The 21979-nt window shown below is 34.4% G+C and overlaps 3 protein-coding genes and 1 long non-coding RNA gene across 4 annotated transcripts; all 4 read left to right on the forward strand.

Annotated features, from left to right (window-relative positions):
- Positions 1–245: 245 nt before the first annotated feature.
- LOC121994680 (dirigent protein 22-like) lies at positions 246–776 on the forward strand. The gene has a single exon (XM_042548634.1). It carries the CDS (start codon positions 246–248, stop codon positions 774–776), a length of 531 nt encoding a protein of 176 aa, XP_042404568.1.
- A 3395-nt stretch (positions 777–4171) lies between these two features.
- Positions 4172–6561, forward strand: LOC121993804. The gene is made up of 3 exons (XR_006115418.1): positions 4172–5737; positions 5815–5890; positions 5962–6561. It is a non-coding gene; the product is annotated as an uncharacterized LOC121993804 (long non-coding RNA).
- Positions 6562–16624: 10063 nt separating this feature from the next.
- On the forward strand, positions 16625–17164 carry LOC121994681 (dirigent protein 22-like). Its single transcript, XM_042548635.1, has one exon. It carries the CDS (start codon positions 16625–16627, stop codon positions 17162–17164), a length of 540 nt encoding a protein of 179 aa, XP_042404569.1.
- A 3620-nt stretch (positions 17165–20784) lies between these two features.
- LOC121993805 (dirigent protein 22-like) lies at positions 20785–21541 on the forward strand. Its single transcript, XM_042548111.1, has one exon. It carries the CDS (start codon positions 20859–20861, stop codon positions 21402–21404), a length of 546 nt encoding a protein of 181 aa, XP_042404045.1. The 5' UTR covers positions 20785–20858; the 3' UTR covers positions 21405–21541.
- The last annotated feature ends 438 nt before the right edge of the window (positions 21542–21979 follow it).

A 21979-nucleotide genomic window follows, 5' to 3' on the forward strand; every position in this document is an offset into this window, starting at 1 on the left:
GACGCCGGACTCCATGCGACTGGTTTTATTTGACCGGCTCTACCACGACCCGTTCCCGCCGAAGTATATTTGAGGGAGGCGTATGCGAGCTGCAGGTTGTACACATTTACCGCCGAATTATATTTGACCGGCACTACCACTATCGAGTTGCATGGTTTATGCCTATATAAGCATCCCGGTTACGGTTCCATCCATCACCGCATAATTTGTAATCCATCCATTCGCAATTAATTAAGCACTTACAAATGGCATCATCTCCTTCCTCCTCCTCCTTCCTACTCCTCATTGCCTTCTTGGCCGCCGTGGCTGCCGCCGCCAGTCCTGATGGTTACATGCACCTGCGCTTCTACAACCACGAGAGAATCCTTGGCTCCGGCCCCAATGCCACCGTCGTCTACGCTGTCGAGCGTCGCGGCTCCACCTCCGGTGCCGGCTTTGGCAATATCATTGTCTACGACAACCTTCTCCGCTTGGGGGTCGAGACCGACTCGCCTATTATCGGTCGGAATCAGGGCATGGGAGTCGGCTCCAGCCTGGCTGAGAACTCCGGCCTCACCAACTGCCAGCTAGTGTTCACCGCCGGCAAATACAACGGCAGCTCCCTCGCTGTGCAGGGGTTGTTCCCTGTCGCCCCGCTTGAGACGGTGTTCGAGCGGGCGATCACCGGCGGCACGGGACGATTCCGGTTGGCTAGAGGCTATCTCTTGACGACGGAAGTACGCAGCACCAGCACAACCCTCACCGGACAGCTCGACGCTTACATCACCTTTCGTTAAAATGACTTGATAATTTACTTTTAATAATTCACAATTTCATACTGATGTATTGCAGTTTAGTCATTGTTTATCATTCATGATTTATGAGTATCTGGATGAAGTTCATATTGCAACGATATATACATATTGGATAGATGCATGTTTTCAAAGTTGAATAAAATGATTACTGTCTCCGAAGTTGAATGGCAAAGTTCTATACTCATAATATATTGATTCATAATTATTTAGAGTCTCTCTTCTTTAATGACGATAAACCAATTTGGGATCAACTATGATCCAATTGAACGAGAACCAATTGAAAATTCTAATCTTTTTTGAGTGAAAAAGATGACCAAATTCTCAAGAAGCTTGAAATTTCTACTCCAGTTTCAGTCACAGATCAGGAGTAATTAAGCCGACTTCACAATATTGAATTCTTCGTCATAGCTGTTCCCCTAGTTCGCCGGAACGGGTGTGGAACGGCCGTTCCAGCATGGGAACACCCCATGGCGTTCCAAAGTTCCGGTGTATAACGTGAATTGCTTTGGGACACCGTTCTTCAACGTTATAACGGCCAAAACGGCTGGAACAATAATAAATATTTTGATTATGGATTAAAAAGTTTTGGATTCCCATTTTTAACTTCTGAGGTTGCTTTATATTAAGCTGACGCGTGATTAAGAAATCTTTATTCCATTTTTACACTTGATTAATTTGATTAAGAAACCTTGGATTCATTTCTTATCACTTTACTTTTCATTTATCTCTTGATTAATTGATAAAAAAAAGCTTTGGATTCTATTTTTTTGTTTTACCAGATTTGCTTTTTCATTCCATCTTTTACTGTTTTGTGACTTTGTCTTTATTGAAAAAGAAAAAACAATATCACATCGCTATCACGTCTTCGTTTTTTCTTTCGTCTTTGCCAATGCGAGTACTCTCATTCTATTAATTGAGCATACTTGCATTTGCTTTTGTTTGGCTATTGTCATCCGTGTCTTTCATTTCGCCAGATTAATTGCATTCTTCTATTGTTTCCATCCAAACAAGGTAAGTTTTCTAATTTTCCATCCTTTTCAATTAATTAAGCATCTAACTTAAATCTAAATATATGAATCGTGTTTTTACATATAGTCATCAACTCCTCCATTAACTAATGTCTTATATCATTCCCAATATATTCACAAACACATAAGTTTTCTAATTTTTTAGTTTAATATACTAAGTTATTCACATTATTTTTCCCAACCCTTTGAAAATAATGCTTGATTGCATGAGTAAGTCCCTAAGTTCAATTAATTAAACATTTACCATTAATTTTACTATTTGCATTTTTTTAGCTACTTTCGTTTCATTTGATTAATTAATTTCTTATCTCATTTCTATCATATTCACAAATAAAGTAAGTTTTTAAATTTTTCATCCAATTCTATTAATTAAGCATCTACCTTAAATTTGAACATATGCATATTTTTTACTCAAGGTTATTAACTCCTTCGTTAATTAAGTTCTTCTGTCACTTCCATTATATTCACATAAATTTTCTAATTTTTTAGTTTAATATACTAAGTTATTCACATCAGATTGTTTTTATTTTTTTTCAGGCCTTTGCTAATAATGTTTTGACAGCATGAATACTTCTGATTCTATTAATTGAGTGTCTATTATTAATTTGAGTATTTGCATATTTTGGCTTTCATCATCAGCTTCTTCATTTGATTAACAGATTTCTTCTATCATTTCCATCATATTCATAGACAAGGTAAGTTTTCTAATTTTTATCAATTTTATTAATTCAGTATTTACCAATTTGAGTATATGCAACTTTTGGCTCACGGTCACCAGTTTCTTCATTTGATTAATTGATTTCTTCTATCATTTTCATTATATTCGCAGCAAACAGGTAAGTTTTCTAATTTTTTAGTTTAATAAATTAAGTTATTAATGTTGGATATTGGGGCCTTAAATGGACCAAAACGATTTAGAGGAAGGAAGCCATCAATTGTTGAAAGTCGTAATTGACTTCAAAATTGAAATCTACGATTCGCGTAGATAGATTTAGACTATTAATTTGCTCAAAACCGATTAAGGGTGAATGAGAAATTAATGTTTAAAGTCAACCCAAAATAACATTTGTTATTCATTAATAAAGTGCATAGGAGAATAGTCCCACATCGGAAATTCTCGATGTGTATTCTCTACTTATTAATGAAGATGTGTTAATGGAGTTAACACAAAAAAAAATAAAAGGACAGGTGACCCCTTAGCCCAGGGCGAGCAGGTGCTCGCACCTGTGAGCCCGCCACCCGCCACGTGCGCAATGGGCGCTTTGTAGGCGCACTTTGCACTTCGCACGTACGCATCTTCGCGAGGAGGCGATCTAGAGCGTTGGATCGCAAAGAGTAACGATCTGACGACCTGGGATGAGGCTTGATCTGAAGCATCGAATCAATGGATCCAGATCCGATGGCTGATGACAATAGGCGGGATCTGAGGGTTACAACTCCTCAGATCTGATGGATGAGATTGAAGTGGGCTTGGTGAAGGGTTACAACCCTTCAGAATAGATGATCTAGATCGATCCAGCCCAAGGAACACATCCACTCACCCAAAGGACACTCAACCTCTTCGTTCAGTATAAATAGAACCCTCCAGATGATGGAATACTCACTCAATCTTCTCTTCTCTTCCTCAAGCATTCATCTCATCTTGTGCATTCAAGAGTCCAAGAAGTCTACTAAAAGGTTCGCTGGTCTCGGAAGTCGGAGTGCTACGATTCGGAGACGTTCGTCGTCATTGTATCTTGGGAACGAATTGCAACAATCCGTTAAGCACCGTAGCGGAGCAATATCGTTTACGGAGATAGTGTCGAACACTAGCCTCAACGATCAGTTTGCATACTCCAGAAGCTACCCGGAGACAACAATTAAGAATTGTTTAATTTTACGTGTTTCATTCTCATTATCATGATTTTTTTATCATTATCATTAAGTCAAAATTATTCATTATTTATTTATTTATTTATTTAGAATGGTACCAAACCTTGATATTGGTTGGCAATTTGGTCAAATGGTGGGTAATAATGGTAAAACAATATGATGCAAATTTTGTGGAAAAGTTATAACCGGAGGAATTACAAGATTAAAACAACATATTGTACATGTTATTGGAAATGTTGAAATATGTCACAAAGCTCCTAAGGAAATATCATTAATGTTAAGAAAACATCTTCAAGACTCTAAGACAAGTAGAAGTTCAATGCAAAGAAAAAAGCAAATAGCCTTAGATTCAATTACACAAAATATACGCGTATCAGAAAGTGGTAGTAGTGGTGGAGATGACATAGAAGATATAGAAAATCAAGAATTACAAAAAGTCATCAAAGAAAGTCGTAAAACAAGAGTCATTGAGGAGCAAATGCGTAATTGTTATGGTTAAGGTAAAATATATAAATAATATTTTAAATTTATGTGTATATATCTTATCAATTTAATGTACTTAACTACTTCAAATTTTATAATTGTAGGATTTTCTGGTTCTTCATCTGGCTTAGATCCTGGTTTAAAGAAAGGGATGTCTCGAAGCTTTAGTGTAAGAGAGGATTCTCGATTACCATCAAAAGGAATTGACTCTTTTATGTTTCCCACAAAACAAAAGAGTCTCAAAAACTGGTTTGGCGCTGAAAAAGTAAAAAATGTTGGCAAGGCAATATCGAAATGGTTTATATATAATACTATTCCATTTAATGTAGCAGATAGTGGTCCATACTATCAATCCATGATAAACACCATTGCTGAGGCTGGAACAGGAATAAAAGGTCCCACAAGATGTCAAATTTGTGGTGTTTATTTACAAGAGGAGGTGGATGAGATAAATGGATATTTGAACACTTTAAAATCAAAATGATCAAAGTATGGATGCACAATAATGTGCAATGGTTGGAGTACACACAACAAGCATCCAATCATAAATTTTATGATATATTGTGACTGCAACATGGTATTTCATAGTTCCGTTGATTGCACCAACAAAGCAAAGACAGTTGATTTTATTTTATCTTTATTAAGTAAAATTATTGACGAAATCGGAGAGGAAAATATTGTGCATGTAGCCACATATAGCGAAGGTGCAAATAAGGCCGCTGGTGCCAAATTGATGATAGAAAGGCAACATTTGTTTTGGTCCCCTTGTGCAGCACATTGTATTGTCTCATGCTAGAAGATATTGGTAAAATGACAAAAGTAAAAAAGTGTGTTGAGAAAGTCAAGCAAATAACGAGCTGCATATATAACAGCTATAAAGTTGTTAATTTGATGAAAACATTTACAAATGACCATGAATTATTGAGACCAGGGATAACCCGATTTGCGACAACATTTATTTCAATTAAAATTCTTGTTCGGCATTCTTCAGATTTAAAAAGAATGTGCACTTCTGGTGATTGGGAAGCATACAATAATACAAGCAAAAGAAGAAAAAAAGCAGAAAACATTGCAAGCATTATAATGGATGGAAGATTTTGGAAGAGGGCTCGTGATATTTGTGCTGCAATTGAACCATTAGTAAAAGTTTTGAAATTAATTGACCAAGATCAAAACCCAACAATGTCAATTATCTATGAAGCAATGGATAGAGCAAAAATGGTAATAAAAGATAATACTAGAGATTGACAATCATGCATATTGGGATATTATTGATAATCAATGGTATAATCAATTACACCAACATCTACATGCGCCAGGTAACCATATAATTTATTTGCTTAAATTGTAGAGTACAAAGTATGTCATCAAAATCATTTACAAAATGCTCATTTCTAATTTCATATTATCTTATTGATATTTCAACATATTTCCTTAATCCGTTAATTACTTCAATATTCTGGAACTTGTGTTTATAATGATGAAGTTAAACGAGGATTAAAGGTTGTAATTAAGATATTGGAGCCAGACTTAAATGCACAAGCTTCAGCCATCAGTGAGGTAATTTTTATTTTATGTTCCTATATTTTTTTCCAAACATAAATAATAATTATTTATTTTTTTCTTATAATTTTCAGATTAAATTATTCATAGACCAGATAGGTGAATTTGGGTCTCCACTAGCAAAAATGGCAATAAAAAAAAGGCTCCCAGGTTTGTAATTTAAATTTTACAAATATTTATAATTAAAAATATATACGATATTGATTTTTTTTTTGTTTCAGCTGAATGGTGGAGTGATTATGGTGAAGATGCCCCACACCTTCAAAAAATTACAATAAAAGTTCTAAGTCAAACATGCTCATCTTCGGGATGTGAAAGAAATTGGAGTATATGGTTTCTTATACACACAAAGCTTCATAATCGCTTGGCTCTCAAAAAGTTGCACAAATTAGTTTATGTTCACTATAACATGCGGCTTAGGTTATGAAACATGATGCGCAAACAAGAAGATGATGATTTTATAGTCCGATAGACCACAATCACATTTTTCATGATGACGACATCTTAAATGAATGGACAAGAGATAATGAACCACTAGTTTTAGAAGATGATGATTTGACATGGTTAGATCAAGCACTTCGAGCATCAAATGCTGAAGAACACAACACAACTCCAAGCGTTCAAAGTCATTCAAGAAAGAAGAATAATGTAGAAAAGTTAACAGAATTGAAAGGAAAAGAAGTTTTATCAAGAGATGATAGTGAAGATAGTGACGACAGTGATGATAGTGACGATTCAAATGATGGAAATAATCAACAAAGTCATAATGAACATCATGTTCATCAAAGTCATCAAGATGATCAACATGACACAGGTATGACATGGGCACGAGGTCATGAAAATTATTATGCAACACAAGATAGTAATCATGGGTATCGACCTGGGATGGAGAAACAACATCACTTTTTTATAAGTTTATCAGAATCTGCCGATGCCAATGATAAAGAACAATTGGATCTTCACGACAGCATATGAGTGTTGAAGAACATATGAAACATTTGCTTTTGAGAGGGAACCAACAAATTCCACTAACAGATGATTATGGATCAAGAAGTTATACTTGAGAGTCTTAAGATATTAGGCATGGTCCAATTGGATATCAATCAGGTGGATATGGACACTATAGTAGCAATCAACCCAGATGTCTCCCAAGATATTGGGCATGGTCCAATTGGATATCAATCAGGTGGATATGGATACTATAGTAGCAGTCAACCCAGATATGATTCATATGACAGATCATCTGATTATTTACCATCCTATACAAGTGCAATTAGACATCATGAATCTGAGGGTTATTTTGATAATGCACAGAATGTAATTACAGATTATTCAACGTCTCTTGGGAGCAATATTGGACATCATAGTCGTGATCGTGAATTGTCAAGTGGTACTGGCAGTTCTATTAGGTATCATGGTTTTGGATATTACAATTGTTGTGATGAAACATTATTACAAAGTCAATCATCTAATTCTGAACATATTTCATCAACTCAATCAAATGAATATCCATATGGATAATTTAATCTAAATTTATATCAACGCTTATATGTTGGAGATCAATTTAATCAACATAATACTCAAGGAGAATATAATGAAGATTTGGTTCTTCCTCATCACTCTTCGTGGTATTAGCTTTGATTAGGTATAATTATCATTGTACTTTTTTTCATTATGCTATATTATTGTAGGATAATTATGCATTAATGTATTGATTTTGTATGACTTCATGTATTCTATTTTTTATTTCTAGTTCTCTAATTTTTTTTTGTGATTTTTTCATAAATCCGCGCCGCGATCGTTCCACAAAATGATATTAGAACTGGAACGGTAGTGTCTGCGATAGCCGCTGCGACCGTTCTAACGAATCATGGTTGTTCCTCTCCGGAATGTTACTATACAAACCTCAAATATTTTTTTTTAGTTTGATTTTTGTTGTACTCAATATTATAACCGAACCACTAAATCCTAAAAGTAATTTTATTAGCATAACTAAAAGTTTAAAACAAAATAGAACAAAAATTTGTTTAAAAAAAAGTAAAGAAATTCACGTTAGGCACGAACGAGTCCGTGTGGACTCGTCCATAGGCATAACTTTTATATATAGGGATAATTTTTAAAAATTTCAAATATGAGTATAAATCAATTTTCACAATGTAAAAGTCTAAATTTCAAATTTAACGAGCTAAAAATAAACTTAATTATTAAAATTTTGACCTTAACCCTGAATTCTAGTTGAAACAATGATCCATCGATTCTCAAAACTTATTTTGACTCTAAGTCAAAAAATTATTTGTGATCTCGCTTCCTCATGATATTTAGCATTCCTATATATGAGACTTCAATTTTGATCTAAATAATCATCATAACTAGGAATCTAATAAAATAAAGTTTACACTTTACAAATCTCCTTCCTTCTTCAATTAATGAAATAGAAAATTAAAAAAAAAAGGAAGAACTTAATGTAGGATCGAGAAACAACGCTAGAGGAGGGGAGGGAGTGAATAACCCTTGTGATTTTTTCACTTTTTCGTAAAAACTTGAGAGGTATTAAGCAGAAATTAAAGATAGAAAATAAATCAATGCTAACAGTTTTCTTTTTTACTTGGTTCAAAACTTATGACGACTTCTACTCCAATACTCGTGATCATTGATCACTTTCGTTGGATAATTACTATCAATTCAATAAGTATAAAAAATTACGATAACAAGAAACATACTCCTTAATTGAAATTACACGTATACTGACAATTAGATGATCTTGAGTAAGGAGTAGTTGTCAGAGTAGCTTTACAGCGTTATAGCATTGGAAATTGGAGTAGTGCGGTATTTTTAGTTGCTGGTCAAACCTTCCTTATAAAGGAGGATCCAGGGGCCTCTATGCCATTGAGACGTCTCAATCGAAGCTTAACTGATCCTCACTCGTTGAGATTATCCAAGTCCATGTACCTCAATCCCTTTGAGGCGCCTAGACTACTATCATGGCAAATGTTGAGAGGAGCTCCTCCTAGTCACCTCTCTCCTATTTCAGACCCCTCAATCTCTTTGAAGTGCCTAGATCTGACATGTGCCGACCAACCAAAAGTTGTCACCTCACCTTGCTCATGTGCCGAGGTGATAGAGGCGCCTGAACAACTTTTAGGTGCTTGTATCTTGAGGCGCATGTATCAGCTAATCCAGGCTTAGTTAACTCTGCAAAAATTGAGTCACAAACACAAATATATAATATGAAATAAGAACAGTTTGACAGTCTCGGACTGTTCGATCTTGACTTTTAGGTTTCCCGTGAAACCCTAGTTCGGATCGACGTCTACTGTTCTCTCACTAGGGAACTCGTCCTTACCTACTCCTCTCAAGAGATATTACCTTTGCCAAACACCTATTTGGACTTTTACTCAGCTCCGATCTTGACCTTCAGGATTTCCGCTAGACGTTCGATCCTTGACCAACTTAGACTTCCGTTTGGTGTCCATAACCCCTAGGACTTTTGCCCAATGTCTTCAATCTGCCAAGTCTTTTGCCCAATCCACCTAACCAGGACTTCGTGCCCAATCCCTTGACCAAGACTTCATGCCTAATCTTTTTAACCAGAACTTTGTGCTTAATCCCTTGACCAGGACTTTGTTCCCAATCTCCTTGACCAGGACTTCGTTACCTAGCCTCAACTAGATCTTGCATGTACACTCAGGTAATCTTGTTAGATCACTAATAAGCTTAACTTTGAACCATATTATCAAAATCGAGTTCGATTAGTTGGTACTTTATGTAGTAACAATCTTCCCATTTTAATTTATGACAATCTAGTTAAAAGTTAAGTAAAAACATAGCACTTAAAAGAAATTAACACTAAAGAAAACTCTTAATCATATGTTCAATTGTTAAAAAAAACTTTTAAGATTTAAGGATTTTTTTTTAATTTATCTATTTTTTAACTTAGCTCCCCCTTAATTTTAAAAATACTTAACTTTTAGCTATTTTTCAACTTAGTTCCCCCTTAATTTAAAAATACTTAACTTTTGCCCATCTCTCAAAATACTTAACTTTTAACATATCTCTCCCCTGAAATTAATATCTTAAAAATAATTAAATTTTAACTCATCTCTCCCCCTTTGAAATATCAAAAATAACACTGGAGGTCAAAAATATATTATCAACAAATTCTCAGTGAGAAAAGTATATGTTTTGAATTGAGATCATGTGGTTAGTTTTCAAAACATCTAACATATGAAAAATTTAAAATACTTAGTTTTGAAAAATCTCTATTCATTTCTTAACATTTTGAAAAATCAACCTTTTTTTTTTAAAGAAATCTTAAGTATGTTTTGCAATTTACTAAATATATTGAATTTTCTAAGCTAGGAAAAAAATAAATAAACAAGGTATCTATGGTCCAAACATGTAAAGTAAAAGCAATTTTTGTTAAAATATTCAACATAATCATCTATTTTTCTTAAAATAAATGTCTAACATTTAGCTACTAATCTGACTGTATTCCTAATAATTTCTCCTTTGTAATCTAGTTTGTTCCTAAAGGCCCACTTTGTGTTGATGATTGATTTTTTGTTCAAGTTTAGGTACTAAGTTCCACACTTGTTTTTTTTCAGATTGGACGCTAGTTCTTTTTGCATAGCTATGATCCAATTAGGGTTAGGTAAAGCTTCTTCAATACAGTTAGGTTCAATCTTAGATATTAGGGCTATTTGACTTAAATTCCTATATGAAGATCAAGTTCAAACTCCTAGAGTTGGATCACTCAAAATTTGATCAACTGAGTGATTGGTTCTTATTATAGAGGTTACTTGGTTAAGAATAATACTTGGTTCATCTAAATGATTTGAAGGTTCTAGGTATGAGTTCATCATCTTCTAGATTTCTAATAGGTTGTTCATTATTTGGTTTGACTGGACTATCTGTAGGATTGAAAGCGCTAGAGGGGGGAGGGGTAAATAGCATTCGTGACTTTTTCACACTTTTCAAAAAATGTTCACATAAGAGTTCGTGCAGTAGAAATAGAGAAGGAAAGAAAGAAAAAGCAGCCAAACTAACACAATTGTATTTTACTTGGTTCTGAGCCTATGCCGACTCCTACTCTAAGGCCTACACTCGTTGAGTATTTATTTTGGACAATTCACTATCAAATCGGACAGCAAGTTGAGAATTACAACTAAAAATTATGCCAACAATGATAGTGTTGAAATTGAGAGTTTTTGGTCGTCGAAGCGATATTATGATTTCATTGGATCATCTTTGGAGTAGCATGCAAGAGAAGAATCTTGAAGATTAGTTGTGTCCAAGCACCTGCTCGAAGAAGGCTTTTATAGAGTGCTAAAGGCGTCTTCAACACCATAGAAGGTGCCTCCAGCTGTAGAAGTCCCTTTCTCCTCGGACTTGATAACCTCCACAGCTAGTGTTGTTTATTCATTTGAAGGAGCCTTCAAGGCACTCTAAGGCGCCTTCAACCAGAGTGCCCGAGGCACCTTCACAACCATGGAAGGCGTCTTGAGCATTGTTCACCCGAGGCTCTTTTGTGCATTTCTCTTCCTACAAGACATATTAATCCAAAATACCAAACATACCCTGCAAAACAAAGTTAGAATAATAAAATAATATGGAAATAAAATATTTGACAATCTTCAGATTGTCCGATTCTGACTTTCAAATTTTTCAGAAACTCTAGGTCGAACTGACGCCTACTATTCCCTCAATGGAGAATGCGTCCTCACCTACTCCTCTCAGGAGAATTTATCTTTGACTAGACAAGTCCTTTAGACTATCTAGACTTTTGCTCAGTGTCCAAGATATTAGGACTTTCTGCTAGATGTCTGATCCCTAACTTGTCTAGTCTTCCACTTGGCGTCCGTGACCCCCAGGATTTTCACCTAGAGTTCTTGATCTTAGGATTTCGCCCAATATCCTCGACCCTCCAAGACTTTGCCTAGTCCCCTGGACCAGGACTTCATTACCTAATCGTAGTTAGGACTTTTCACCTGCCTAACCTCAACTAGGACTTTCTTGCACACTCAGTTCAACTTGTTAGAATAACAATAACACTTAACTTAGAACCCTTTGCCATTATCAAAACTCAGGTTCGATCGTCTGATGCTTATTACACTAATAATCTCCCCCTTTTTTATTATGACAATAAGTTCAAAATTAAGTTAAACAAATAGATAACAAGTAAGAACAAGTGAGAATTAAAAAGAACTTTTTCACAGTAAGATAATTGTCTAAGTATGAACACTAAACTTGGAAGAAATTCTTAAGTTAAGAGACTTAACACTCCCTCTGAAACATAGCATCTTTTGAAGAAAAGTAAATATTTGGTTTTTTTTCAAAAAACTTAGCTAAATTTTTAGTTTTGAGGAAAAGTAAATACTTAGCTTTTTTTTCCAAAAAAACACTTAGCTAAATGTTTAGTTTTGAAGAAAATTTATTTAGCACAAAAAAACTTAGCTAAATACTTAACTATGAAAAATACTTAGCTTTCATTATCTTTTGAAAAGTCAATTATGAAAAATATAATACTTAACTTTTTTTACTCCCCCTTTGACATGAATCAAAAAATATTCTAAGTAGAGAGAGAAAGCTGTTAACTAGTACTTAAATTTGAAAAACTTTACTTTGAATCGATTTCCAAAAATTTAGACTTGTTAACTTTTTTTTAAAAAAAAAAAACTTAGCTTTAAAAAGATGTTGAACTTTGAAAAAGTTCTTAACTTTTAAAAAGTGCTTAATTTATTTAAAAAAATGCTTAACTTGAAAAATACTTAGTGTATCCCTTTGAATACACACACAACATATATATATATATATATATATATATATATATATATATATTAAAGATAGTTAACTTAATTCTTTTTATTCCCACTTAATTAATGCTAAAAAGAACTTTTTCTACTAAATGCTTTAAGGTTGAGGGGATAGTTAAAGTCAAGCATGGAAAGGTCAAAGCAAATTTTTTTTAAAAAAAAAACATAAAAATAGTCATTTTACTTTCCTTAAAAGAAATGTCTAACCTTTATCTACTAGCTATTTATTATAAGGTAGTAGTGTTCACTTGGTTAGTTAAGTTAAGTAAGTGATCTAATTAATTTGACTAAAAAGGATGACTTAACTTGATCAATTTGATTTGGTATTTATAGTCCAGACTTAAGTTGATACATAAACATAAGCATTCTGAGGTCTAGACAATATCCTATGCATCTCACACCATTCTAAGTATTTTTCAATCCTAGTGTGCTTGTGAGATGATCTTGTTAAAATCTATGGGTACATGCTTTCTAGAGGAAAAAACCTAGGCTAAGTCCAATTTTTAAAAGTACTAGTAAAAGTGGGAGTTTTGAAGAAAACATAACTGTTTATCTTAGAATTTTAAAACTAAACTGATTTTTGAAAAAAAAAAAGATAAACAGTATAATTTTAAAAAAAAACTATAATTTTTAAAGGAAAAAAACATGATTTTGAAATAATTAGAATCTATTCTACTAAGCACATTCCTAATTATCTTCTAAGTGTACTAAACTTAAGTTCAGGTAAAGATTTTATGAAAATATCTGTTATGTTTGATTTAGATTCAACATAGTTAAGTATAATATCACCCCTAGCTACATGGTCCTTTACAAAGTGGTGTTTAACTTCTATGTGCTTAGTTCTTGAATGGTGTATTGGATTTTTTGTTAAGTTAATATAACTTATGGTATCAATTTGGACTTTTGTATTTTTATATTCTAATTGATAGTCTTTTAAAATGTGTATCATCCATAAGAGTTGAAATACACATTCTCCTATATCTATGTATTATGCTTCAGTAGTGGATAAGGTAACAGTATTACTTTATACTTGACCAGCTTACTAGACATTGACCTAGAAGTTGACAGCTTTTACTTGTACTTTTTCTATCTAGTTTGCAACCAGCATAGTCTAAGTCAGAGTACCCAACTAAGTTAAATGTATTAGTCCTAGGGTACCAAAGACCTATACTTAGTGTCCCTTAATGTATCTAAATATTCTTTTTTTTTTTTTTTTTACATTAGTTAAGTATGATTCTTTTGGACATGATTGGTACCTAGCACACATACTAACTGCAAATAAAATATCAGGTCGACTTACAGTTAGATATAGTAGAGTTCCTATTATACTTCTATAATATTTTAAGTTTACTAGTTTGCCTTTTAAGTCAAAGTCAATTTTTATATTGGTTGTTATTGGGGTATTAATATTTTTAGAATTTTTCATTCTAAATTTTTTATTAACTCTTTAGCGTATTTTGCTTGAAAAACCTAAATTCCCTATTTTGTTTGTTTTATCTGTAAACCTAAGAAAAAAATTAAGTGTTCCCAGTAGGCTTATTTCAAATTCAATTTTCATTAATTTAATATTTTTTTAAAAAAAATTAGTATTGGTTGAGCCAAAAACTATGTCGTCTATGTACATTTGAGCTATAAAATACCTTTTTCTAAGATTTTAACAAATAAGGTTTAGTTTATTTGACCTTGGTTAAACCCTTTAGATATTAGGTATGTTGATAATCATTCATACTAAGCCTTAGGTGCTTGTTTTAATCCATATAATACTTTCTTTAACCTTAGGACATGGCTTGGGTAGTCTAAGTCCTTAAATCTTGGGGGTTGATTTAGGTAAATCTTTTCTTTGATAAATCCATTAAGGAATGCATACTTTACGTCTATTTGATATAACTTGAATCCTTTATGTGTTACGTAAATTAACAGCATCCTGATAGCTTCAAGTCTGGCTACAGACACATAAGTCATCATAATCTAATCCTTCTATTTGGCTGAACCCCTTTGACACTAGTCTAACTTTATTTCTTACTATTTCACCTTTATCATCTAGTTTATTTTTAAAAACCCACTTGGTATCAATTATACATTTACTTGTGGGTTTAGGTATTAATTATCAGATTTGGTTTCTTTTAAATTAGGTTAGTTCTTCTTCCATTGTAATTATCTAATCGGGATGAGGTAAGACTTCTTCTATAATCTTGGATTCAATTTTAGAGATAAAGACTATTTAATTTAAATTTCTATAGGATAATCTAATTCAAACTTCTAGATTTAAATCACTTAAAATTTAGTCACATGGAATCTTAATTTACATGGTTTTAATTATAGAAATTCATTTACGTTCCACTGAGTCAAAATTAATTTACGTTACACTGAGTCAAATAACGGGCTGGACACGACATCGTTTTTTCTTCAAAACATAATTAATTAATCTGAAACTAATTGCGACGGTTTACTAATGAAACTTCATCAAAGTAAAAGTCTTTTAAACCCATATATATCACCTTCCCGATATGCATGCAATTACTTATTAAACAACTCTTTTTTTAGTGAACTTCATTAACAATATCTTTACGTGTGATTAGTTTCTTAATTGATTGTGATAATATGATGGTAAAAAGTGAATACGTTCGTCCAGCGTCTCCACCAATCCATCCTAGAATCAATATAGAGGAGGTAAATCACGAGCGGCTACTAACTTTTGGAATAATGACTAGTACATAAGGAAAACATTTACTTTGACTTTACCAAGATTCGAATCTCAGACCTTATGATGACAATATCTCACACGTTAATCATTAGACCTCATGGGATAATATGTATGCACACAAGGTGGCGGTGATTAATTTCTATATGGCACAGTTGACTTAATCCATGTTGTTGAATATAAAAATCATTGAGTAGCGTGGAGGACCTGCTAGCTAGCTTCGAGTAATACATTCAACGCGTTTATTATATAGAAAATAATCTCATTGAAATTGTTCGTCAAAGTCAACGATCAAGTTGCTATGGAGTACTGAGTCGTCATCGTTTAACCAGTGAAATTGTCGATGATGTTTCATGCGAAATTAAGTAGAGATAAAAAAGAAGCTTCACTTATGTGGCATGTTCATATTAAATTTTTTGAGTTATAAATTACTAAACATTAAACTGAATTAAAAGGTTGCAATTAATATCACCTAATTAAAGTGAACGATAATATTTGATTCATCACTAAGGATGAGTAAAAATTTGGAAAAATTGAATTAATCGAATCAAATCAATCGAATTTAGAAATTCAGTTCGGTTAATTCGGTTTTTGATTTTTTTTTTTTAAATTCGGTTCGATTTTTGATTAATTCGGTTCGATTTTGATTTTGAATTTTATAATTCGGTTAAACCGAATAAACTGAATAAGAATATTATTTTAATTAATTTTTATTTTAAATTATAATTAATTAAATAAAATCTTTTTTTTAAAGATAAAATCGAATAGGGTTTTAAAATTCGGTTAATTCGGTCAATTCGGTCGAAAACTGAATTAACCGATATCTTTTCGGTTCGGTTAGTTCGATTTTATAGAGAAATTCGATCAGTTTGATTGATTGAAAAGAAATTTGATTTATTCAATTTTTGATCCATTCAATTTAATCGATTCAATTTTAATCGAATACTCACCTCTACTCATGTCATGTATCCGACGCCAAACACTGGCCACCTACTAAACGCGGCTATTAATGCCACACCTACTGCGATCGATCTGGTCTCTTAAATCATTTTTGAAATTCCATTAATTAGATCACTAATGACTTGGATTCTAGATTAATGGCCTTTGCTAATCGAGTATATATGCGGATGCGGGACTCCATGCGACTGGCTTTATTTGACCGGCACAACCACGACCCGTTCCCGCCGAATTACATTTGAGGGAGTCTTATGCGAGCTGGCTGTACCCATTAAGAAGTTTGCGGCCGCCACGCGTGTAAGCTTTCCCTTGAAATGTGCATGGTTTATGCCTATATAAGCATACCGGTTACGGTTCCATCCATCACCGCATAATTTGTTATCCATCCATTTGCAATTAATTAAGCACTTGCAAATGGCATCATCTCCTTCCTCCTCCTCTTTCCTCCTGCTCTTCACCATCTTGGCCGCCGCCGCCGTCACCGCCATCGCCGCCAGCCCTGATGGTTACATGCACCTGCGCTTCTACAACCACGAGAGAATCCTCGGCTCCGGCCCCAATGCCACCGTCGTCTATGCTGTCGAGCGTCGCGGCTCCACCTCCGGTGCCGGCTTTGGCAATATCATTGTCTACGACAACCTTCTCCGCTTGGGGGTCGAGACCGACTCGCCTATTATCGGTCGGAATCAGGGCATGGGAGTCGGCTCCAGCCTGGCTGAGAACTCCGGCCTCACCAACTGCCAGCTAGTGTTCACCGCCGGTAAATACAACGGCAGCTCCCTCGCTGTGCAGGGGTTGTTCCCTGTCGCCCCGCTCGAGACCGTGTTCGAGAGGGCGATCACCGGCGGCACAGGACGATTCCGGTTGGCTAGAGGCTATCTCTTGACGACGGAAGTACGCAGCACCAGCACAACCCTCACCGGACAGCTCGACGCTTACATCACATTTCGTTAAAATGACTTGATAATTTGCTTTTAATAATTCACAATTTCATACTTAGGTATTACCGTATAGTCATTGTTTATGATTTATGATTATCAGGTGAAGTTCATATTCCAACAAAATATATTGGATAAATAAATACAGATTTCCAAAGTTGAATAAAATGATTATATGCCAAAGTTCTATACTCATAATATATAACCAATTGAAAATTCTAATTTCTTTATGCTTGGTCGATCAACGGGAGCCCCCACTTCTTTGTTTGAGGTATATATTTTATCCATATGGTTCGATTATATCATGACTCTTGTGCACATTCGACGGTTAATCTTTCTAGCAATTCGGGTGTTGATATCAATTATTGAATCGAAAAGAATTTAGATATCTTCACAATGATATGATATTGTCCATTTTGAACCTAAGCATTCATGGTTTTGTACTTGAACTCTACCCAAAAGGTCTCATATCAATAAAGATATCTTTCTCTTATAAATTCATGATCTTTTCCATATGTTTTTAATATGGGCCTATATTTATAACTTTAATCTTGCAACCCCAACCGGAATCGGGAGTAATTAAGCAGACTTTACAATATTGAATTCTTCATTATAGCTGTTCGATCGTCTCCAGACAATCTGTCTAATTGATGCGATCATAAACACAACCTTCCATTATATATATAGCATGCACGTACGAGTCCGAACGGACCAGTCCACAACATAACTTTTTTTAAATATATATAGCGTAGCTAGGATATAAAATTAGGGGGGCGGTTTTTAAAAATTTCGAATATTAATGCAGCTCAAATTTTAGGATATAAAAATCAAAATTTTGAATTCAAGGAGTAAAAGAACTTAATTTCAAAATGTGTGACATAAACCTTGAATTTAGTTAAAATAATGATCCGTCAATTCTCAAAATTTACCTTTGACTCTTAAAAAAATCATTTGTGATGTCTTTTCTCGTAATATTTAACATTCTATATATAAAACTTCCATTCCGATCTATATAATCATCATAATTAAATATTTTTAGAAGTAATGTTTGTTAAAAAAATATAGCTACTAAAAAAATAATTTACCAAGTGATTGTCACACGTTGTAGCAGCTATATATATAGTTAGCTGCTACAAGGTGTAGCAGTTAATTGTCGAAATAGCTGCTACAACTTGTAGCAGCATTCGATGTCTAAGTGGTTGCAGACATTTGTAGTAGGCATCGGCCTTGCACGTCGTAGCATAAATCCTTCCTTTTACGACCGCCATTCCAAGTTAGCTGCTATAAGTTGTAGCAGCCATATGGATAGTTAGTTATGAAATAGCTGCTGCAATGTTTAGCAGTAAAGCAAAGGCGCTGCATCAGTAACAATAATTTCAAATAATTTTTTACGAAGTTGATACACATAAACTTAAATGTTTTTAGAGGTAATATCTGCTAGAAAATGTAGCTGCTACAAAAACGACTTACCAAGTGGCTGCTATACATTATAGCAGCTACATGAACAGTTACCTGCTACAAGGTGTAGCAGTTAACTGTCAAAGTAGCTGTTACAACGTGTAGCAGCTACCTTTCCAAGTGGCTACAACCTGTAAGCGTTCATAGCAGGTGTCGTCCTTGCACGTTACAACATTAATCATTCTAATATATGTTTGGATCACGATGGGAATAACAAATTAAAATGAAACGAATTACTATTGTGTATGAAATGGAAGGAATTAAAGACGTTGTCCTTACGATCGAGAATGAAGAGAGGTGGTGAGCACAACAATAGCTGTCCGACATGGCGTTGTCGGTGAAGGAAGAGATGAGAGCGGCGAGATAGAGAGCGACGAGCCAAGTAGCTTGCAGCGTCTTTGCTTTACTTTCCTGGTAGGAGCGCGAGATCTGACGGACGACGGAAATGAAGGCGCGAGAGAGAGAGAGCGGCGAGGGACATTTAGAAATTGGGAAATTTCGCTCGATGATATTTTGAAAAGAAGGCCGAAGGGGAGAGAGAATAAATGGAATATTTTTTTTACAAAGCAATCAAGCTAGCAATGCAACGTCTACGTGTCGCTCACGGTTGCACACAATGCGCCGCTATATATTTATATATAGCGTGATCTCTGCGTGTCTGCACAGTGCGACTGTGCGCGCGCCGGAGATCACTCGTTTTTTTTATTTTTTAATATTTTAAATTACAAAAATTAATTAAAAAATTTTAAAAATAATTTTTGAATTAAAAAAATAATCACGCGTAGGATATCAAATGCGTAGGATATCAAAAGCGTGTTTTTATTTTATTTTTAATTTTTGAATTAAAAAAATAATTAAAATATTTTTTTAAGATTTTATTTCTAGGATTCAAACTTCTCAATTGGGTTATAATTTTTTAGTTATTTTTTTTAGATTTTACCTCTAGGGTTCCTAATTAGGTTATAATATTTGGTTAAAAAAAAATTAAAATAAAATAAATTTAAGTATTTATTAAGTATTGTAATATGTTGAGGGAATATATTAATGTATTAGAAATTTATATAAGAAAATGTTAATTTTGTAAATTAATTTTTATAATTTAAAATATTAATTTTTTTAAAAAAACTAGTAATCAATATTGGAATATGACAAACTGATTTAGTGCTTATATATCCTTTTATAATAATAATTTTGATCTTCACTATAGAAATTAATTTACGTTCCACCTAGTCAAATAACGGGCTGTACACGACATCGTTTTTTCTTCATAACATAATTAATTAATCTGAAACTAATTGCGACGGTTTACTAATGAAACTCCATCAAAGTAAAAGTCTTTAACATTAAACCCATATATATCACCTTCCCGATATGATGCATGCTAATTACTTCTTAAACAACTCTTTCTTTGTAGTGAACTTCATTAACAATATCTTTACATGTAATTAGTTACTTAATTGATTGCGATAATATGTATGCGTACAAGGTGGCGGCGATTAATTTCTATGTATATGGCATAGTTGACCTAATCCGTGTTTTTGAATATAAAAATCATTAAGTAACGTGGAGGACCTGCTAGCTACCTCCAAGTTATACATTCCACTCGTTTATTATATAGAAAATAATCTTAGTGAAATTGTTCGTCAAAGTCAACGATCAAGTTGCCATGCAGTACTCATTCGTCCTCCTTTAATCAGTGAAATTGTTGTCAATGGTACATGAGAAAGTTGAGAAAAAAAAGAGGCTTCACTTATGTGCATGGCATGTTCATATTAAAATTTCTAGTTCTAAATTAACTAAACATTAAAGCTGAATTAAAAGGTAGCAATTAATTTCACCTAATTAAAGTGAACGATCATGATTCATGACACGTATCCGACGCCAAACACCTGCCACCTACTAAACGCGGTTGTTATTAATGCCACACTTACTACGATCGATCGGTTCTCTTTAATCACTTTTGAAGTTAATTCCATAATTAGATCACTAATAACTTGGATTTTAGCTTAATCGCCTTCGCCAATCAAGTATGCGGACGCGGGACTCCATGCGACTCCTTTTTTTTGACCTGCACTACCACGACCCGTTCCTGCCGAATTATATTTGAGGGAGGCGTATGCGAGCTGGTTGTACCCATTAAGCTTTCCTTGAATTGTGCATGGTTTATGCCTATATAAGCATCTCGGTTACGGTTCCGTCCATCACCACATAATTTGTTATCCATCCATTCGCAAGTAATTAAGCACTTACAAATGGCATCATCTCCTTCCTCCTCCTCCTCCTCCTCCTTCCTACTCCTCTTCGCCTTCTTGGCCGCCGCCGCCGTGGCTGCCGCCGCCAGTCCTGATGGTTACATGCACCTGCGCTTCTACAACCACGAGAGAATCCTTGGATCCGGCCCCAATGCCACCGTCGTCTACGCTGTCGAGCGCCGCGGCTCCACCTCCGGTGCCGGCTTTGGCAATATCATTGTCTATGACAACCTTCTCCGCTTGGGGGTCGAGACCGACTCGCCTATTATCGGTCGGAATCAGGGCATGGGAGTCGGCTCCAGCCTGGCTGAGAACTCCGGCCTCACCAACTGCCAGCTAGTGTTCACCGCCGGCAAATACAACGGCAGCTCCCTCGCTGTGCAGGGGTTGTTCCCGGTCGCCCCGCTCGAGACCGTGTTCGAGCGGGCGATCACCGGCGGCACAGGACGATTCCGGTTGGCTAGAGGCTATCTCTTGACGACGGAAGTACGCAGCACTAGCACAACCCTCACCGGACAGCTCGACGCTTACATCACATTTCGTTAAAATGACTTGATAATATGCTTTTAATAATTCACAATTTCATACTTATGTATTACCAATATAGTCATTGTTTATGATTTATGAGTATAGATACATGTTGTCAAAGTTGAATAAAATGATTATATATATTTATTATTGTCTCCGAAGTTCAATCCCCAAAAGTTCTATACTCATAATATATTGATTCCTAATTATTTAAAATCTCTCTTCAATGACAACTAACCAATTTGGGATCAACTATATATGATCCAATTCAACGATAACCAATTGAAAATTATAATCTTTTTTGGGTGAAAAAGATGACCAAATTCTGGAGAAGCTTGAGATTTCTACTCAGGTCCAGTCACAGATCAGGAGTAATTAAGCCGACTTTACATTATTGAATTCTTCATTCTAGCTGTTCGTCTCCAGAACAATCTGTCTAATTGATGCATATACACGCAACCTTCCTTTGAAATATATATATATATATATATATATATATATATATATATATATATATAAGCATGCAATTCAATAAATTTCTACTTATCTATCATTATTTTCGTTGTAGCTTGATCGTATGTATAAAAAAAAAT

Source organism: Zingiber officinale, chromosome 6A (assembly GCF_018446385.1).
Source record: "Zingiber officinale cultivar Zhangliang chromosome 6A, Zo_v1.1, whole genome shotgun sequence".
NCBI lineage: Eukaryota > Viridiplantae > Streptophyta > Magnoliopsida > Zingiberales > Zingiberaceae > Zingiber > Zingiber officinale.